We start from the raw sequence: 16,362 nt of genomic DNA, 5'->3' as shown, positions 1-16,362 counted from the left end.
CTAGGAAAGGAGGAGTCCTACTCCCGGTGGGAGTAAGACTCCCCCCTTTGGCACGTGGCCGGCCACCTCTCCCCCCTTGCTCCTTTATATACGGGGGCAGGGGGCACCCTAGAACACACAAGTTGATCATTGATCTCTCCCAACCGTGTGCGGTGCCCCCATCCACCATAATCCACCTCGGTCATATCGTAGCGGTGCTTAGGCGAAGCCCTGCGTCGGTAGCTTCATCAACATCGTCATCACGCCGTCGTGCTGACGAAACTCTCCCTCGAGCTCTACTGGATCGTGAGTTCGCGGGACGTCACCGAGCTGAACGTGTGCTGAACGCGGAGGTGCCGTACGTTCAGTACTGAGGATTGGTCGATCGTGAAGACGTACGACTACATCAACCGCGTTGTCATAACGCTTCCGCTTAACGGTCTACGAGGGTATGTGGACGACTCTCTCTCCTCTCGTTGCTATGTATCACCATGATCTTGCGTGTGCGTAGGAATTTTTTTGAAATTACTACGTTCCTCAACATGGGCCACTTATGCCGCCGACCCGTCCAACAGGCCCTCCATGCCGCCGCCACCGATCCAAGGTCAGATGGCCCGCCGCCCCAGATCCAACCGCCGCGCCGCCGCCTAGAACGTTTGCAAATGCCACCTTCTCTGACGAACATTCGCCATTTAACAGGATCATATGAATATTGTGCATATACAGGCCTAAAGGCACATCATATTCCTACTAGTAGAAAAATAATCATAAAATGTTTTTTCTTTGTGCTCAGTTGTCATCATCAACGCCGCACGACACACGCCCGAACCGGATATCTTCCCAAGGCAGCAGCAGCGTGGAGTGGTGGGCGTAGCAAATCCCTCTCCCTTTTGACGAAAGTAGGAGCGCACACCGCACCAACTCCGCTGCTGCGTGCGCTGCCGCTCGTTATTCTCTGCTCTCTGCCAAGCCTCCCCCCTCCCCCCCTCTCCTCTCCTCCCTCCGCAGCTCTGAGCTGTGCTGCCGCCGCTTTCACCTCCACTAATCATCACCCCCATCGTCGCCTCCTTTCTCTTCCTTTCCCTTCCTCCCTCCCCCGATCCTTCCTCCTCCCACGCGCACCTAGCCATCGCGAGGCGGCGAGAAGAGCGGGACGCGGGGGCTGCGCTGGCCAGCGACGGGGAGGGGGAGGGGGACGGGGAGGGGATGGCGGCGGCGTGGGGCGGCACCACGCAGAAGTGCGCCTCCTGCGGCAAGAAGGTGTACCCGGTCGAGGAGCTCGCCGCCGACGGCCGCGCCTACCATCGCCCCTGCTTCCGCTGCCACCACTGCAAGAGCACCCTCCAGGTCAAATTCCCTCGCCGTCTTCTCCCCCCTTGACCAGAATGAATCATGCGAGCCAACTAGAGCTCCACTGTTCAGATGATGGTATAGATAAAGTGCTAGTACTAAAGTAGGACGGATGCTATGATTTATAAGATGCTTGCATGCTTATCCCCCCCGTGATTCGGGCTATTATTGCGAGCTTTACGGGAGGTAAGTACTAGTAATGCGTACCTGAGCATCATTAGCTTGCTTATGATTGTCTGTCCCTGTTTAAACTGTTCAGTTGATTGATGCTGTGGTTGGTACTTGTACTTGCTGTGTGGGTTTCTCCTTCTCAACCACAACCAGTTATGAAGTTAGGCTGCATGTTCTTGTCAACCGCGATGATTTTGTCCATTCCACACCCTGCAGATTGTCCATCAGAGAGTGGTAATGAGTACCACGCGGCTTAAGCCATCTAAAAAAACCATGATGTTATATTATGCGTTTAACTTCATTCAAGGAATCCATCTTCGTCGCACAATGATGTGTCATATTAGTATGATGAGTTCTCTGTACTTGCCTTTCCTTAAAGAAACGGGCAAGACAGCATAGCACATGCAGTTTAGTGATGATTTTGCCCATGGGTGGAGTGGACCCCTTGAGTCCTGATCTGTTTTATGATCCCTGTAATGATCTTTTAGAGAGCATAAAAGCAATTTAGAGCTATGATAAAGATGTAGCCAGTTGACACAATGAACTACCAATAAAGCAAAAGACAAATTTAAGTTGATATGCACTCTTGGTCCTAGATTAGACATGTGTTCCTTGCATTATTGAATATTCCTTCAGACCACATGCTTGACATAGTCTATGCTCCATTATTTAGAAACTAAATTATTTTTCTGAAAGCAGAAATTCTCACATTAAATCTTTTATGCTACATCATATTACTTGGCACTGGTACTATGTTTCCCTGTTTGCGGCTAAAGCTACATCTTTGAAACATAAAAGTAAACTAACACGGGAACTATTTTTTTTCTTTTCTTTCTTGTTTGTTCTGCAGTTTAGCAATTATTCTTCGATCGAAGGTGTCCTGTACTGCAAACCTCACTATGACCAGATATTAAAATCAACTGGCAGTTTAGAAAAAAGTTTTGAAGGTACTGAAGGCAATACTTGATCATTCCCACTCAGATGTGTTTATTTTCAGGATTATTTTGTCACATTGTTCTCTAAATTTGGGAGCAATTATGTATTATGCCAGGTGTGACAAGAGCAGCTAAATCAGAAAAATCAAATGGACCTAAGGTATTGTGCTTCTGTAGGACACGTCTTTTGTGTGGTTGAAGCATATGCCTAGCATTGAAATTGTTTGGCTTAGGTTGTAATATACACAACATTATGTCCATTTCCTTCTTGATATTTTTCCAAAATGCAGGGCCAGCAAAACAGCAGATTCTCTAGCATGTTTGTCGGCACGCAAGACAAGTGCGTAGTTTGTAACAAGACTGTATACCCTCTTGAAAAGGTCAGTATTATTTAATCTTTGGCTGCTACTTCAATGCACATCAAAACCAGCAACTGCCAGAAAAATAAGTATTCTATGTATTTTGTTCTCTCTATAATAGCTGGAGTTACTGGTGTTTGTAAGTTGTACTACAGAAGAATTGTGGTTTGTTCTGTCATCTTGCTAAAACTGTCATAATTCATGACAAGACTAGTTCCTTGGCAATTGCAAATGTAATAAAACTTGTCATGTTTATTACTCCCTACGATCCATATTAATTGCCGCAGCTTTAGTACAACTTTGTACTAAAGCAGCGACAATTAATATGGATCGGAGGGAGTATTAGAATTACAATCTGGCAGATTCCCACATCTAACGCAGTTCTCTAATCCCACTTGCAAGTAGCAGACAGGAAAAAAGAACTAATCAATATCTCGTCCACGAGCCAAATCGTTTTATTTTTTGGATGAAGAGATGTTATACCAATCCAATAGTATGTGTTGAGTCTTTAATGCCTTCTTATAACATAGTGCATAGCTGCGTAAGTCACATCTAATTATCTTCAGCATCTATGGCGGATCCAATAAATGCCTATAATGTTTGCATTTTTAGCAATATTTTTTCTTTGAATGTCTTTTCTTTCTCATTCTATCACTTCCTGTATTTACCTTATTGAACCTTTTTTTGGTTCAACTCATTTCTTGCAGGTTGATCTTAACGGAGGCTCGTATCATAAATCATGCTTCCGTTGCACCCATGGTGGTTGTACACTCAGCCCATCCAACAATGTCACACATGAAGGCAAACTTTATTGCAAGACCCACCATTCTCAGTTGTTCATGGTCAAGGGAAACTTCAGTCAGTTCGAGGAGAACACTGCAAATGCAAAAGTGGCTATCGAGAAACAACCAGAAACTGGAGAAGCCACCAACAAGCCAGGTCAAGGTGATGAAGTCAGTGAGAAGACCTCAGAAAATGAGCTCACAGCTGATGAAGCATCCCAAAATGATGTTGCAGCTGAAAAACAATCACATAGCATTGATGTTGCTAAACCATCGGAAAGCACAGTTGAGAAGTCAGCAGAAAGTGAAAGTGTTAGTGAGAGTGAGTCAAAGAGTCCTGTAGTTAACAATAAGCCATTAGAAAGCAGTGCCGAGAAGCCACAGCAGAGCAGTGTGGTTGATGCTAAGCCATCAGGAAGCAGTGCGGCCATAAGAAAACCATGGCAACGCAGTCTTCCCACGAATAAGCCGTTAGTGAGTAGTGCATCAACTGAAAAGCCATCACCGAGCGATGCAGCCATTGAGAAGCCGTCATCCAGTAATGGGACTAATGGGAAACCGTCGGACAGCAGCACAGCGGTAAAAAAGTCATGGCAGCGCAGTGTAGCTACTGAGAACCCACAGCAGAGCATGTTACCATCGGATAAGCCAGCATCAACCAGTGCAGATGATGTGAAGCCATCAGAAAGCGGCAAAGTGGTCAAAAAAACATGGCAACGCCCTGTGGTTGCTGAGAACCAGAAACAAAACAGTGGACCAACTGAAAAGCCGTCACCGAAGAGTGATACAAAGCCGTTAGATAGCAGCACAGCAATTAAAAGGCCATGGGGCCGCAGAATAGCCAGTGAGAAATCTCTGCAGAGCAGTGAGGTTGATATGAAACCAGTGGAAACCAGTACAGTGGTCACTGTTCTACAGCAGCCCAGTGAGGAACCTCTACAAACCAGTGCAGCTGTGCTACAGCAGCCCAGTGAGGAACCTCTACAAACCAGTGCAGCTGTGCTACAGCAGCCCAGTGAGGAACCTCAACAAACTAATGCAGCTGTGCTACAGCAGCCCAGTGAGGAACCTCAACAAACTAATGCAGATGATGTGAAGCCTTCGGAGGACACTGCAGTAGTAGTGAAAAAGCCATGGCAATTCAACACGAGAACCGAGAAGCAACCCCAGAGTAATGTAGTCGATGCAAAGAAAACTGAAAGTGCTGGATCGATCAAACGGCAGTGGAAGCGCAACACGCCATTTGAGAAGCCATCACAAAGCAGTGCAGCAGCAGCTGTGACAATGACACAAAGCAATGTGACCGTCACCAAGCCAGCCCCGAGCAACATGGCTGTGAAGAAGTCATGGCAAAGAAGTACAACTCCAAAAAATCTGGCAGCGAGTGATATGGCTACCAATAAAGCATTGCAAACCAAGGCAGTGATCGAGAAGCCATCACAAGAAAGTTCTCAAGAGAAACCATTACAAGAAAAGGCACCTCAAATCACTGTGATCACCGAGAAGCTACCGGAAGAAAGTTCTCAAGAGAAGCCATCTCAAGAAAAGGCACCTCAAACTGCTGCGATCATCGAGAAGCCATCACAAGAAAGTTCTCAAGAGAAGCCATCTGAAGCAAAGACACCTAAAATTGCTGCAACCGCCGAGAACCCATCAAATGAAAGTTCTCAAGAAAAGGCACCTCAAATAGCTTCGATCACCGGGAAGCCATCACAAGAAAGTTCTCAAGAGAAGCCATTACAAATGAATGAATCTTCCAAGGAGCAACTTCAGACTGAAGAGACTGTTGAGAAACAACTTCAAAATGAAGATATTGCTGATGCTACACCACAAAGGAACCTGATGACACAGGATGATGTCTCTCTCAAGAAGGTACCAGAGCCTGAAATTGATGCCACTTCTGGTGAGAACTTGTCAGGTTCTCAAAGTAAGCCAACTGTTGAGCAAACGTTGCAATCCCAAGACGTCGTGGTTACTCAAGAGGCAATTGGCCAGATAACGGAAGCTAAAAAGGATGCTGGCGTTGAGCAGTCATCAGAATCTCGAAGTGTTGCACCGGCTGAGGTTCCAGTGGAGCAACCATTGCAACGACAAAAAGATGCATCCACAGAGCCTAGTAGTGATGCAATAGTTAAGGAGTCATTGCAGCCTGAATTTGACCCAGCTGCCGTGAAGTCATCAGAACCACAAACAGATGCAGCTGCTGATCAGTCGGCTGAGCAGCTATCAGAACCTCAAAGTGCCGCATCAGTGGAGGAACCAGTAGTCCATCAAAGTGACACATCTACTGAGAAGCCATCTGAGTCTCAAGGTGATGCAGCTGCTGGTGAATCATCAGGACCGCCATCAGAGCCTCAGAACGATGCATCCGCCGGGGAACCCTCAGAACCTAAAGTTGACGCAATTACCGAGGAGCGATCAGAGCGTCAAATTGGTGCAGCTCCTCATGATTTAACTGAGCAGCCATTGGAACCTCAAAAGGATGGGCGTATTGAGAAGCCACTGGAAACTGAGACTAACGTTGTTACTGATAATCCATCAGAAAGCAGCTTAGCTACTGAAACACTGCCTGAAAGCATTCCAAAGATCAGCACTACCACCGAGGAACCTGCACAGCATGAAATTTCTGATGAGACACTGCCTCAAAGCATTGCACTAGAAACAACACCAGAAAGCACCGCATTTGTTGAGGAACCCGCAGATGTCGGTGAGGCCAGTGTTAAGATATCAGATGACATCTCAGCTGCTGAGAAGCCATCGGAGGATGCTGTAACTCCTGAGAAGCCATCAGAGGAAGTTAAGGCTAGTGTTCAGCCAGCAGAAGACAATGTGGCTCTCGAGGAACCATCGGAGGAAGACGAGGTGAGTGTTGAGCCATCAAGCATAGTGGATCTCGAGAGGCCATCGGAGGAAAAAGATGATGCTGTCAAGCCAGTAGAGGACAGCGTGGCTCTTGAGAAGCCAACCGCTGACAAACCTTCAGAGGAAGATGAGGTGAGTGCTGAGCCATCAGACGACAGAGCGGATCTTGATAAGCCATCAGAGAAAGAAGTTGACACTGTTGTCAAGCCATCAGAGGACAGCATGGCTGTTGAGGAGCCTGTCACCGACAAACCATCAGTGGAAGATGAAGCCAGTGCTGAGCCATCAAACGACAGAATAGATGCCGAGAAACCATTAGAGGAGAAAGAAGACGACACTGTGAAGTCATCAGAGGATAGCATGGCTCTTGAGAAGCCAGCCACTGACAAACCATCAAAGGAAGAGGAAGAAGGCGCAGCCACCGAGAAGCCGTCGCATGACGATGCTGCCATCGAGGCACCATCGCACCACGACACGGACTCGGCCACCGACATACCCTCGCCTGCCACAGAGACGAACATATCAGCCTGAGCTCACCAAGACAGTGGTTAGCCGGGCACAGTCACTGCGCATCAGTAAACAGTTATTACCCGGTTGAAGGATCGATACTACCGTCGATAGTTTTGCATGCCATTTTGCTTGCTTTTGTTTGTGCACTGTTTGAGTTGTAAAATTTGAGGGGGAAAAGAGAGAAGGATAGGGTATTTACTTGGTTTACTCACTCACAAGCAATAAGCCCCTCCCCACATTAGGAGGAGGGCAGCTTTCTGGTTTTTTTTTACGACAGATTTGTCTCTGTTGGTGTGGTTTGGTTTGTTGCTCATATTTTTGTTGTATATCAGATGATGTACATGATTGTTTGGTTCAGATTTGCTTGTGCTTGCTGAACCTGAGCTGGTTCAGAATTGCTTGCCTGTGTGCTGTGGCCAGATGGATATTCAGAGCTTGCTGTCCTGTGGTCAAAACTCGAAGCTCAGCAGCAATGTATGCCCTCATGCAGATGTGCTGTGGCTAGATAGATAATACTACTATTCAGAACAACCTTCCATAAAAAAAAAAAGGAATGCTCTGGAACAACCTAAAACCTCAAAACCCCAGGGGCGACGGAGCGAGGAGGGAGGGAGCGATGGCGCCGAAGCGGAAGCCGGCGGAGCCGCCGAGGGACGCCGAGGGGATATTCCGCGGCGTCTCCGCCTTCTTCGTGCCCCACGGCGTGCAGTCCCGCCGCCTCGAGGTCGCCGCTTCTCCCCCCTTCCGCCCCCGTCCGATTTGCCTCCCATTTGTGCTTAGGGCTTTTGGATTGCAGGTGTGGAAGCAGAAGCTGGTGCAGATGGGGGGCCGCCTCGAGAAGAAGGACGCCGACGCCAAGGGCGCCAGGATCAACCACGTGCTCGCCGCCGACGCCAAGGCGCTGCTCCGGGAGCTCGGCGCGGACTGGCTCCACCGCTTCCCAGGGGTAATGGCTAGCTACTCTCCCCGCCCCCCTTTGACCCCGTAGAGCCCTAGTCTCTATTAGCAATCGCACATCTGCATTGAGCTCTGGAAGGCTGGCTATTAGTCCTTTTGGGGCACTTGCCATTTGCCAAAGTAATGCGGGTATCAAATAACCCTGCTATGCTAGTATGGAAAGCCTTCTGAAGCTTTTGATTACATGTATTCACATGAGGATTGAATCTTGACCGCAGAGCGTGGTGTCCTTTGATTGGCTGGAGGAATGCCTCAAGTCCGGCGAGAGGCTGCCCGAGCACAAGTTCACCATCAATTACGAAGAGGAGTTTAAACTCAAAAAGGCACCTGGTGCCGGAGGTACAGGTGCGTCCAATCCTGCGAAAAGGAGCAAAATGTCATCTGAGGATCCTGAGAATCGCAAAGGAACTAGTGGACAGGATGGGAAGGAGGTGGCTACCGGGGAGCATCGAGACAAAACAAGTACACATGTGCATGATGGTTCAGGTGTCGAAAAGGGGCCTGGCCAGTTTGCACATAGCCAGACTAGCTCTGGGGATACTAAGGACACCGTAGGCTCTCTTGATATTGAGGTATAACCATGATCCTCTGATAAACCAATGTGCATAAACCATCTTTTCTCTAAAGCTTAAATTCGCTTGTTTTGACACACCTACTCTTCTATAATTTGCTAAAGTTTATACAGAGTGAGGCATCAAAAAAGAAAAAATATATTTCTGATGAACTTTGAGCTATAGATTCTACTTACATGCCTGCTGAATATCGGAATTCGACCCTGTTACCCATTGGCAAGCAACTTTGTATCTATTCAAGTTTTCATCCATGGAGTGCAAACTTGAAACTCCTCACTTTTCAGTGCTGGGATTTATCTCATTTTTTGCATAGACGGGGATTTCCTACTTTGCATGCTTATGCATTAGTTATACAACCAGGAAGCTTCTTCTGGAGAACCTACAACATATGCTCCACCGGACCTCAACAGGAACATCACTGAGATTTTTGGAAAACTTATCAACATATATAGAGGTAAGGACATCGACACACTGTATTCAGTAATGTTCTCATCATTTGGTTGATTGTTGTGAAATTTCACTTTTCTCTTGAAGCCATGGGAGATGACCGGAGATCATTTAGCTATTACAAGGCCATTCCCGTAATCGAGAAACTGCCATTCAAAATAGAAAGTGGCGACCAAGTTAAAAACCTCCCTGCCATTGGGAAATCTTTGAGAGACCATGTATGTATGTCTTGTTCTACCATTTCTTACTATTTGTTGGTGACTGCTAGTGTAGTCTGCGACTCTTTCGACATTTTAAAAAGCCGACAAGTATATTTTGGACTCCAATAAATGAAACTAATATCCTTCCTATTACTTAATAATAAGATGAACTTATTGTCTTTGTCTTGTTTACTAGAAAAATTATTGCCATTTTCGCTGATAGCATAAAACATAAAGTGCTAGATGACGCTGAACAGTTATAGTATGGGCCAAATAGGAGTTTGAACATAAAAGTTCCAAGAAAAAATAAGTGATTTTGCATTCATCATTTGATTCGCAGATTAATGAAATAGTGACAACAGGAAAGCTTTCCAAACTGGAACACTTTGAGAATGATGAAAAGGTAACCTAATTTTGAGCAAGGACTAATTCTTAAGCATTATTCAGTTGCATGCCCTGATAATAGATTTACATAATTTTAAAGGTACGGGCAGTCAGCCTATTCGGTGAAGTTTGGGGTGTTGGTCCTGCAACTGCTCTTAAGTTATATGATAAAGGACACCGTACTCTTGATGACCTTCAGAAAGATGACTCACTTACATATGCTCAGAGGACTGGCTTGAAATTCTTTGACGATATCAGACAAAGAATCCCTCGGCATGAGGTATGTAATTCATGCACTTGTTTGCTAGTATTAGTTACTAGATTTTTCACAGGCATGCAACACAGCACACATTACATTCTTTTCTTATCTAGGTCAGTGAGATGGAGAAGCTTTTGCAAGAAGTTGGGAAGGATATCTTGCCTGGAGTGAGTTACAGAGATCATTTTGAGCAACTATTTGTACAGATCACACATAAGCTGTTAAGGCCAATCACTTTCCTATAGTTATTTCTAAAATTTGTCATGTGTGATTCTTATTTGAAGGTGACAATTGTATGCGGAGGATCATACAGACGTGGAAAATCATCTTGCGGTGACATGGATATTGTAATTACTCATGATGATGGTAAAAGGTACACTTCAAAGCATGTGAAACCAGGTTTAGAACTGGACAGGCCTTGTCTAATGATTTAAAATTCACATATTGGGAGAATGTATGCTTCTATGGTCCACTCAATGTATGCTATAATATTGTAATGAATAATTACACTGGCTAGGAAATTAAAACATGTGGAGAAGACAGAACCTCACTATCATTCTGAGCAGCAGTTTAGTTATACAACATTGTTATCAACTTCTGCAAAAAAAACATTGTTATCAACTCATTGTAACTTGGAAGTTTGGATTGTTGGCGTATTCTCCCTTATAAGCATGTCAATTCATATTTATGCAAGAACAGTTTTGTAGAACAAGAAGTTGTGAATCGGGCGTTACAATTCTTTGCAGTCATGTAGGTTTTCTGCCGAAGTTCGTTCAGAGGTTGAAGGACATCAACTTTTTGAGGGAGGATCTTATCTTCAGCATAAACAGTATTGAGGTATGTAGCCACCAGTTCCACAGAATTTGAGAAGATATATTATATGGAAGAGAGCATATAAATAATAATCCAAAAAAATGTGGTGATAAAAAGTACTCCCTCCATAACTTAATATAAGACGTTTTTCGACACTATGATAGTGTAAACAAAATGTGTCATACAGTATTAAGCTACAGAGGGAGTAGAAAGTTACAATATCTGGTAAGGTCCTTTCTCAACTTCCTGCAGAAGTGTGTTAAGAAGGTTTGAGTTAGCTAACATTCTTCAATGAAATGCAGGGAACTGACAGCGGGGTTGACACATATTTTGGTCTTTGCACATATCCTGGGCGTGAGCTGCGGCATCGCATTGATCTCAAGGTATGGAGCGATTCCACTATTCCAGTATGGAGACATTCAGTTATATTGATGTTTTTATTCTTCAGTTAGCATGATTTGTTTCTTTTGGAACTGAAAACCATAATTCATTTTGTATCGCTGTCTGCCTTTTGGTGTTGGCAGGTATACCCAAGGAACAGGTATGCATCCGGGCTACTAGCCTGGACTGGAAATGATGTTCTAAATCGACGGTATAAATTCGAGCTCTATGCATACATTGTCCCATGGTTACGAAAATCCAACTTTATTCTTTTGGAAATAACGTGTACAATTACAACACGCAGATTGAGAATACTAGCAGAATCCAAAGGTTACGTGCTTGATGACACGGGTTTGTATCTTGCTACACAAAGCAGTGGTGGAAAGCGTGTAAGCACGTACACTTGTTTGTCGGTCATTACAATTCTGTCTCCCTTCATTTCTCTGTCGGCATTTCATCTTTTATCGCGAATTTTGCAGGCGGGGAGATCAGAGGCTATAGTTAACTGCCACGAGGAGAAGGATGTGTTCGACACGCTTGGGTTCCCCTACTTGGAACCTCATGAACGGAATCTATAGCTCTGAAGGAGAATGTAGCTTTGCCAGACCTGTGTCGTTTTGTTCTCCTTTGTGCCGCAGGCCCGCTGGTATCTGTTTCCAAACCTGTGTGTAGCAAACGTAGTTTGGCGGGATCGTATATATTTGTTGTTCTCTGTTGTATTGTAGACCAGTTGGGGAGAAATTTGTTGTTCTCTGTTGTATTGTAGACCAGTTGGGGAGAATGTTCGTCGGTGACGCATGAATCTACGGATCTGTAACTATTTTGTTGTACAACCGCTTTGCCTTCACAATGGACACTTGTGGTTTACCTTTGCAACTGCAGCTATCACAAGGTGAAAGACATAAAGACATGGTTTTCTGCCACTATATGATCATATAAGATGGCGTTTTTCTGGAATTTAACAAGAAATAAATGCATTTGAAAGTATTTAATACAGAATAATAATCAACATGGACAGTCCAAGCTTGTAGGCAAAATGTCACAGGCACATCTTGAGAAACTTGACAGGCCCAGGGCATTTCAAAGCCTGTTGCATTGTGAGATAATCCAGATCCAAAAACTATCCCCTTCCTTGGAAGTTAACCGGATCTAAAAGTTGGCACGCAAAAAGTGGGAACATCTGACCGATGTTGCGATATATGCTGCATCCCAGCCAGCACTTTTAGCTACTGAAAACGGAGCTCAAGTTCCAGGCTTCAAGTCAAACTAACCATAATCGCCTACATAGTTGCGAAGATTACTTATATCTCCTCTGCCTACACCTACCGAGAAGCAAACAGCGGTGGTCAATAAGAACTGTTGCTGGGACCGCCACCGAGCATTTCGTCCCTGTCGATGAATCGCTCGAGAAGCTCCCGGTCCTTGGTCACCAGACACTCGTCGTCTTTGCCGAACCAGTCGTACCGATTTCTTGCAATGTAATCGTAGGCCGCGTCGCGCAGTGGGACGGGGATGATCAGCAAGGAGCTCAGCGCCGAGTAGGGAAGAGGCAGGTACGATGCAACTTTCAGCGCAGCTGCAACCAAAAATGTTAAGAATGTTCAGTGCCATGATAACCCGAGAGGATCAACAGCGATGGAACAATTGTATTCTAATTGTTTTTTTTCTGAACTGAGTGTGTTTTTTAGTTTAGTTCCATTGTATATCACAGCATAGCTCTTGTTTATAATTTGCAACAACCATATGGAAATCTGAAACTATTTCAGAATTCTGATGCCTCAAGAACTGATTAAACTATAAACTAAAAACAATTATGTATTTACACAAATCAGAATTTACACGATCTAGTGCCGGAGAGCAAAAACAGTTATCATTGCAACTTTGTTGAGCAAGGGGTGGGCCAAACAGCAGCACAAAACACGCAACTGAACAACTGAAATATACTAGTAGTAGATAAGTTCAGCGAAACAAGTGAAGCATTGATGAGTTCAATTATAAGCAGGGTGCTTGACTACCCTTCACAAGCCTAGCTAAAGATAAATCTTGCAATTGACCTGACTCATAAGAATCAACAGGAAGGGCAAGGCAATCGGCTCCCAATTCATAAATTATGATAAATATCATACTGTATATGATGATACTAGATGTACTGAAATAAAAACCAACTCTAAGGATTCAAGTGGCCCTCATATTAGAATTATGCAGAAGATGACAGGAATTCACCCTTAAAGCAAGAATTTCATCTGAGGTGATGCTACTTGCTACTATTCTCAGCGCAGCATCGAGTCAATTGCAAGAAACCACCACATTTGCGGCTAGGTTTGCAGGAAACCACCAACTCGTTAATCCGTTGCAGAAAACACCGAAAAATTTGTTAAGCCGTTGCAAAAAGCACTGATTAGGTGATTTGGCCCGTTTAATCACTTTCTGACAAGTGGGGCCAGATTGTAAGGAGCTTAACTGGCAAAAAATTAGCACACACACCCCTAGATATTTACAGAAAAGGCAATCAGGCCCCCGGTCCCCAATCAGGACCCGCGGCTGTTCATCGGGCTCGCGGCCGCCAAGCGCGCGCCGGACGGCGCCGGCGAGTCGGAGCGGCAGCGCCTTGGGGACGGAGCAGCTGGCCACCGTCGCCTTCAGCCTGAAGCTGCACCCGAGCGGCTGGCGCGGGGGCGCCGGAGGGCCGTCCACCCAGAGCACGCCCGTGTACAGGGGCTTCGCGTCCGCGTCCGCGTCGGCGTTGCCCCTGACGCACACTACGGTGACGGGGCGGCGGCCGCCCAGGTCCCTGCGGGCGCCCACGGCCAGGAGGAACACGCGGCCGTCCTCCGTGACCAGCAGGCGGCGCTGGTCCTCCTCGGACGACGCCGGCACGACGAACGGCTGGGGCACCTCGTACCTGATCTTCTCCACGGGCCACGCGTGCGCGCCGGACGGCGAGGCGAGGTGGCGCACGAGCTTGGCCGGCGAGCCCACGAAGCGGCAGTCGAAGCAGTAGCAGGGCGCGTGCTTGCAGCTGGCCTTGTGGTCGGCGGCCGAGTGGTAGGGGATGCCGTCCATGGCGCAGCCGTGTCCCTTGTAGAGGCACGACACCTTGTAGGCGTCCACCACGCCGTCCATGAAGCGGGAGCGGGTGTAGGACACGGCGTGCCCGCATGGACCGCAGCGCTTGTTCGTGCCGCCGTTGCCGTCGCCGCCGCTGACGCAGGCCTGGCACACGAAATGCTCGCTCCCGCACTGCAATCCACAATCCACAAACCGGGGGCCTGATTGCCTTTTCTGTAAATATCTAGGGGTGTGTGTGCTAATTTTTTGCCAGTTAAGCTCCTTACAATCTGGCCCCACTTGTCAGAAAGTGATCAAACGGGCCAAATCACCCAATCAGTGCTTTTTGCAACGACTTAACAAATTTTCCGGTGTTTTCTGCAACGGATTAACGAGTTGGTGGTTTCCTGCAAACCTAGCCGCAAATGTGGTGGTTTCTTGCAATTGACTCGCGCAGCATCACACTGCTAGTAACCTGTCAGAAAAATCTTGACAGGACACACTTAACCAAGAAGAGCCTGCTCTGAATCTGGTGGAGGAGGATAGGATACTAACCAGTGGAGCCCTCGTAGTAGGCCTCAGGCCCCTCGATGAAGAGAACGCGGCGGAGGACGTCCTCTCGGTCCATGCCGACCAGCCGCAGGTACGGCTCCGCCGCCTTGGACTGCAGGCAGCAGAACCTGATCTTGGCGTGCCTGTCCGTCCTGAACACCCACTTCACCCCTGCATTGCAAAAACCGCCAACAATTCGCCATCACAAGCGATTCCCAGGCGCAACAAAGCAGTACCGTCGAACGCGAATCGCTCGGCCCAAATTAGGCCACGGCTCGACCCAAATGGTGCCCAGGAATGAGGAATCGTGCGGGTCATAGGGCTGGGTGGCGTGCGCTCACCGCGGTGGCAGAGGTGGCAGACGCCGTCGTAGATGAGCACGCGCGGCTGCAGGACGGTGGGCACGGTGGCCGCGACGGCGGCGGCGGCCCCGACCCCGACCGGCACGGGCGGCCCGAGGGGCCGCGGCGCGTCCTCGTCGACGACGATGTCGGTGGCGGCGGCGGCGCCCGCCGACGCGCGGCCACCGAGGCCGACGAGCGACGGGGCGAGGCGGGGGCGGAGGCGGGCGACGAGGGTGCGGGCGAGCATTTTTTTTTCTTTCCTCCCTCGCGGCGAGGTGGCGGTTCTAGACAGGTCTGGGTTTCCCTTTCTTCCTTGCCCTCGCTGCTGAACACTTTCTCTTCTGTTTTATATTTTTTTCTCACTGTCCCCTTTTCAACGCTGACCGCGGATCCCCGGGGCTGCTTCGCTTGGAGAGCAAGTCAAATGTGGTGGGCCTTTTCCTTTCTGTCCTTTTTATTTATACATTTTTTAATTATTCTCTGGTCTTAAATGCAAGTCTTCACCTGAACTCGATCTTTCGGACGCTAATTTAAACACCACCTTTTTGTGCAAACATCTTGTGTCTCTTAAAATAGAAATTTATCCATCTTCGGATGCTAATTTTGCTACTCCCTCCTATCGCTTCTGCGTCAATTAATTTGGATCAAAAGAAGTATTTGATTTGATTTTATTGTTCACGCCGAGATGCAAGATGCACCTGGGCATCGAATCGCCACTCTCCACATAATGTTCCTATTAAAAACCGTCAAAGATCATTTTGCCAATGGCTCGGCACAAGAACCATATATACCTACTCATCTCAGACGGGACGACTCTCAACTTGAGCGGTCGGCGATAATATCGCAGGGTTCTGGCTAAGAAATAAGAACCCGATGTTTCATGTTGCTGGTAGGTCTCAAGAGAACCTAATACAATTTTAATACGTGTTTTCTGATTAAAGGGCCCAAGAAACATCTTCTGATACATAATAGTACGTGTTTTCTTTATGCGACATGTTTTTGTATAAAGAAGAAGCTATTGCATATGAGTGAGAAGCCACAATATTGAAACCATTGATCCGATTTGTTCTTGAATACAGAGCTGGTCACTCAAGTCTATTTGATTCAATGGATTTTTGAGGGATTCAACCCTTAAAATTGTTCCTACATTGCTTGTGTTAGGTTCGTAGGACTACAAACTGGAAGGAGTTTTTCTTAGGGTTTTTGTAGAGGATATAGCTACTGGTGTAACCCGCCCAGGATGGGCCGGGTTACGTTGCGACAGCTCTTCATTCAGAGGTCCAAGGACAGATTAAGGATGGCGGTTTAGTAGGGAGCTTAAGGCCCAGAGGCGACTTAAGGCCCGTAGTGTTAAATCGCCGTTATGGCGTGACTTGTAGTGTAAGGCAAGAATAGTTAAGAGTCTGAGCCGGACATTGTTTATGAGCCGGCCGGGACTCTGAGAGCCGTCTGGGCGT

General features: G+C 46.9%; 3 protein-coding genes across 3 annotated transcripts; 2 read left to right on the top strand and 1 right to left on the bottom strand.

The window, feature by feature from the left end:
• The first annotated feature begins 841 nt into the window (after positions 1-841).
• On the top strand, positions 842-7,345 carry LOC109739520 (uncharacterized). The gene is made up of 5 exons (XM_020298603.4): positions 842-1,326; positions 2,351-2,447; positions 2,552-2,595; positions 2,726-2,815; positions 3,502-7,345. Exons 1-5 carry the CDS (start codon positions 1,186-1,188, stop codon positions 6,967-6,969), a joined length of 3,840 nt encoding a protein of 1,279 aa, XP_020154192.1. The 5' UTR covers positions 842-1,185; the 3' UTR covers positions 6,970-7,345.
• Positions 7,346-7,472: 127 nt separating this feature from the next.
• LOC109739521 (DNA polymerase lambda) lies at positions 7,473-11,837 on the top strand. The gene is made up of 14 exons (XM_020298604.4): positions 7,473-7,672; positions 7,745-7,894; positions 8,124-8,477; positions 8,838-8,931; positions 9,012-9,142; positions 9,465-9,527; positions 9,609-9,788; positions 9,881-9,934; positions 10,052-10,140; positions 10,514-10,604; positions 10,883-10,963; positions 11,105-11,172; positions 11,266-11,350; positions 11,441-11,837. Exons 1-14 carry the CDS (start codon positions 7,502-7,504, stop codon positions 11,537-11,539), a joined length of 1,710 nt encoding a protein of 569 aa, XP_020154193.2. The 5' UTR covers positions 7,473-7,501; the 3' UTR covers positions 11,540-11,837.
• Positions 11,838-11,963: 126 nt separating this feature from the next.
• On the bottom strand, positions 11,964-15,243 carry LOC109739519 (uncharacterized). The gene is made up of 3 exons (XM_020298602.4): positions 14,903-15,243; positions 14,565-14,732; positions 11,964-12,537 (listed from the first exon to the last, which is right to left on the bottom strand). The coding sequence occupies exons 1-3, from the start codon at positions 15,150-15,152 to the stop codon at positions 12,308-12,310; spliced, it is 648 nt and encodes a 215-aa protein (XP_020154191.1). The 5' UTR covers positions 15,153-15,243; the 3' UTR covers positions 11,964-12,307.
• Between the last annotated feature and the right edge of the window lie 1,119 nt (positions 15,244-16,362).

The sequence above is a fragment of the Aegilops tauschii genome, chromosome 7 (assembly GCF_002575655.3).
Source record: "Aegilops tauschii subsp. strangulata cultivar AL8/78 chromosome 7, Aet v6.0, whole genome shotgun sequence".
NCBI classification, from domain to species: domain Eukaryota; kingdom Viridiplantae; phylum Streptophyta; class Magnoliopsida; order Poales; family Poaceae; genus Aegilops; species Aegilops tauschii.
This window is presented reverse-complemented; position numbering and strand designations above follow the sequence as displayed.

What these genes read in the sequence shown, in the direction of transcription:
- LOC109739520 (XM_020298603.4), top strand. Translation starts at nt 1,186, where the DNA reads ATGGCGGCGGCGTGGGGCGGCACCACGCAGAAGTGCGCCTCCTGCGGC. An exon ending in ACTGCAAGAGCACCCTCCAG is followed by an intron (nt 1,327 to 2,350) that starts GTCAAATTCCCT and finishes TTTGTTCTGCAG; the next exon opens with TTTAGCAATTATTCTTCGAT. An exon ending in TTTAGAAAAAAGTTTTGAAG is followed by an intron (nt 2,448 to 2,551) that starts GTACTGAAGGCA and finishes GTATTATGCCAG; the next exon opens with GTGTGACAAGAGCAGCTAAA.
- LOC109739521 (XM_020298604.4), top strand. Translation starts at nt 7,502, where the DNA reads ATGCTCTGGAACAACCTAAAACCTCAAAACCCCAGGGGCGACGGAGCG. An exon ending in ACTTATCAACATATATAGAG is followed by an intron (nt 8,932 to 9,011) that starts GTAAGGACATCG and finishes TTTCTCTTGAAG; the next exon opens with CCATGGGAGATGACCGGAGA. An exon ending in GGAAATCTTTGAGAGACCAT is followed by an intron (nt 9,143 to 9,464) that starts GTATGTATGTCT and finishes TTTGATTCGCAG; the next exon opens with ATTAATGAAATAGTGACAAC.
- LOC109739519 (XM_020298602.4), bottom strand. Translation starts at nt 15,152, where the DNA reads ATGCTCGCCCGCACCCTCGTCGCCCGCCTCCGCCCCCGCCTCGCCCCG. An exon ending in CTGCCACCTCTGCCACCGCG is followed by an intron (nt 14,733 to 14,902) that starts GTGAGCGCACGC and finishes TTTGCAATGCAG; the next exon opens with GGGTGAAGTGGGTGTTCAGG. An exon ending in CTACTACGAGGGCTCCACTG is followed by an intron (nt 12,538 to 14,564) that starts GTTAGTATCCTA and finishes TTTTGGTTGCAG; the next exon opens with CTGCGCTGAAAGTTGCATCG.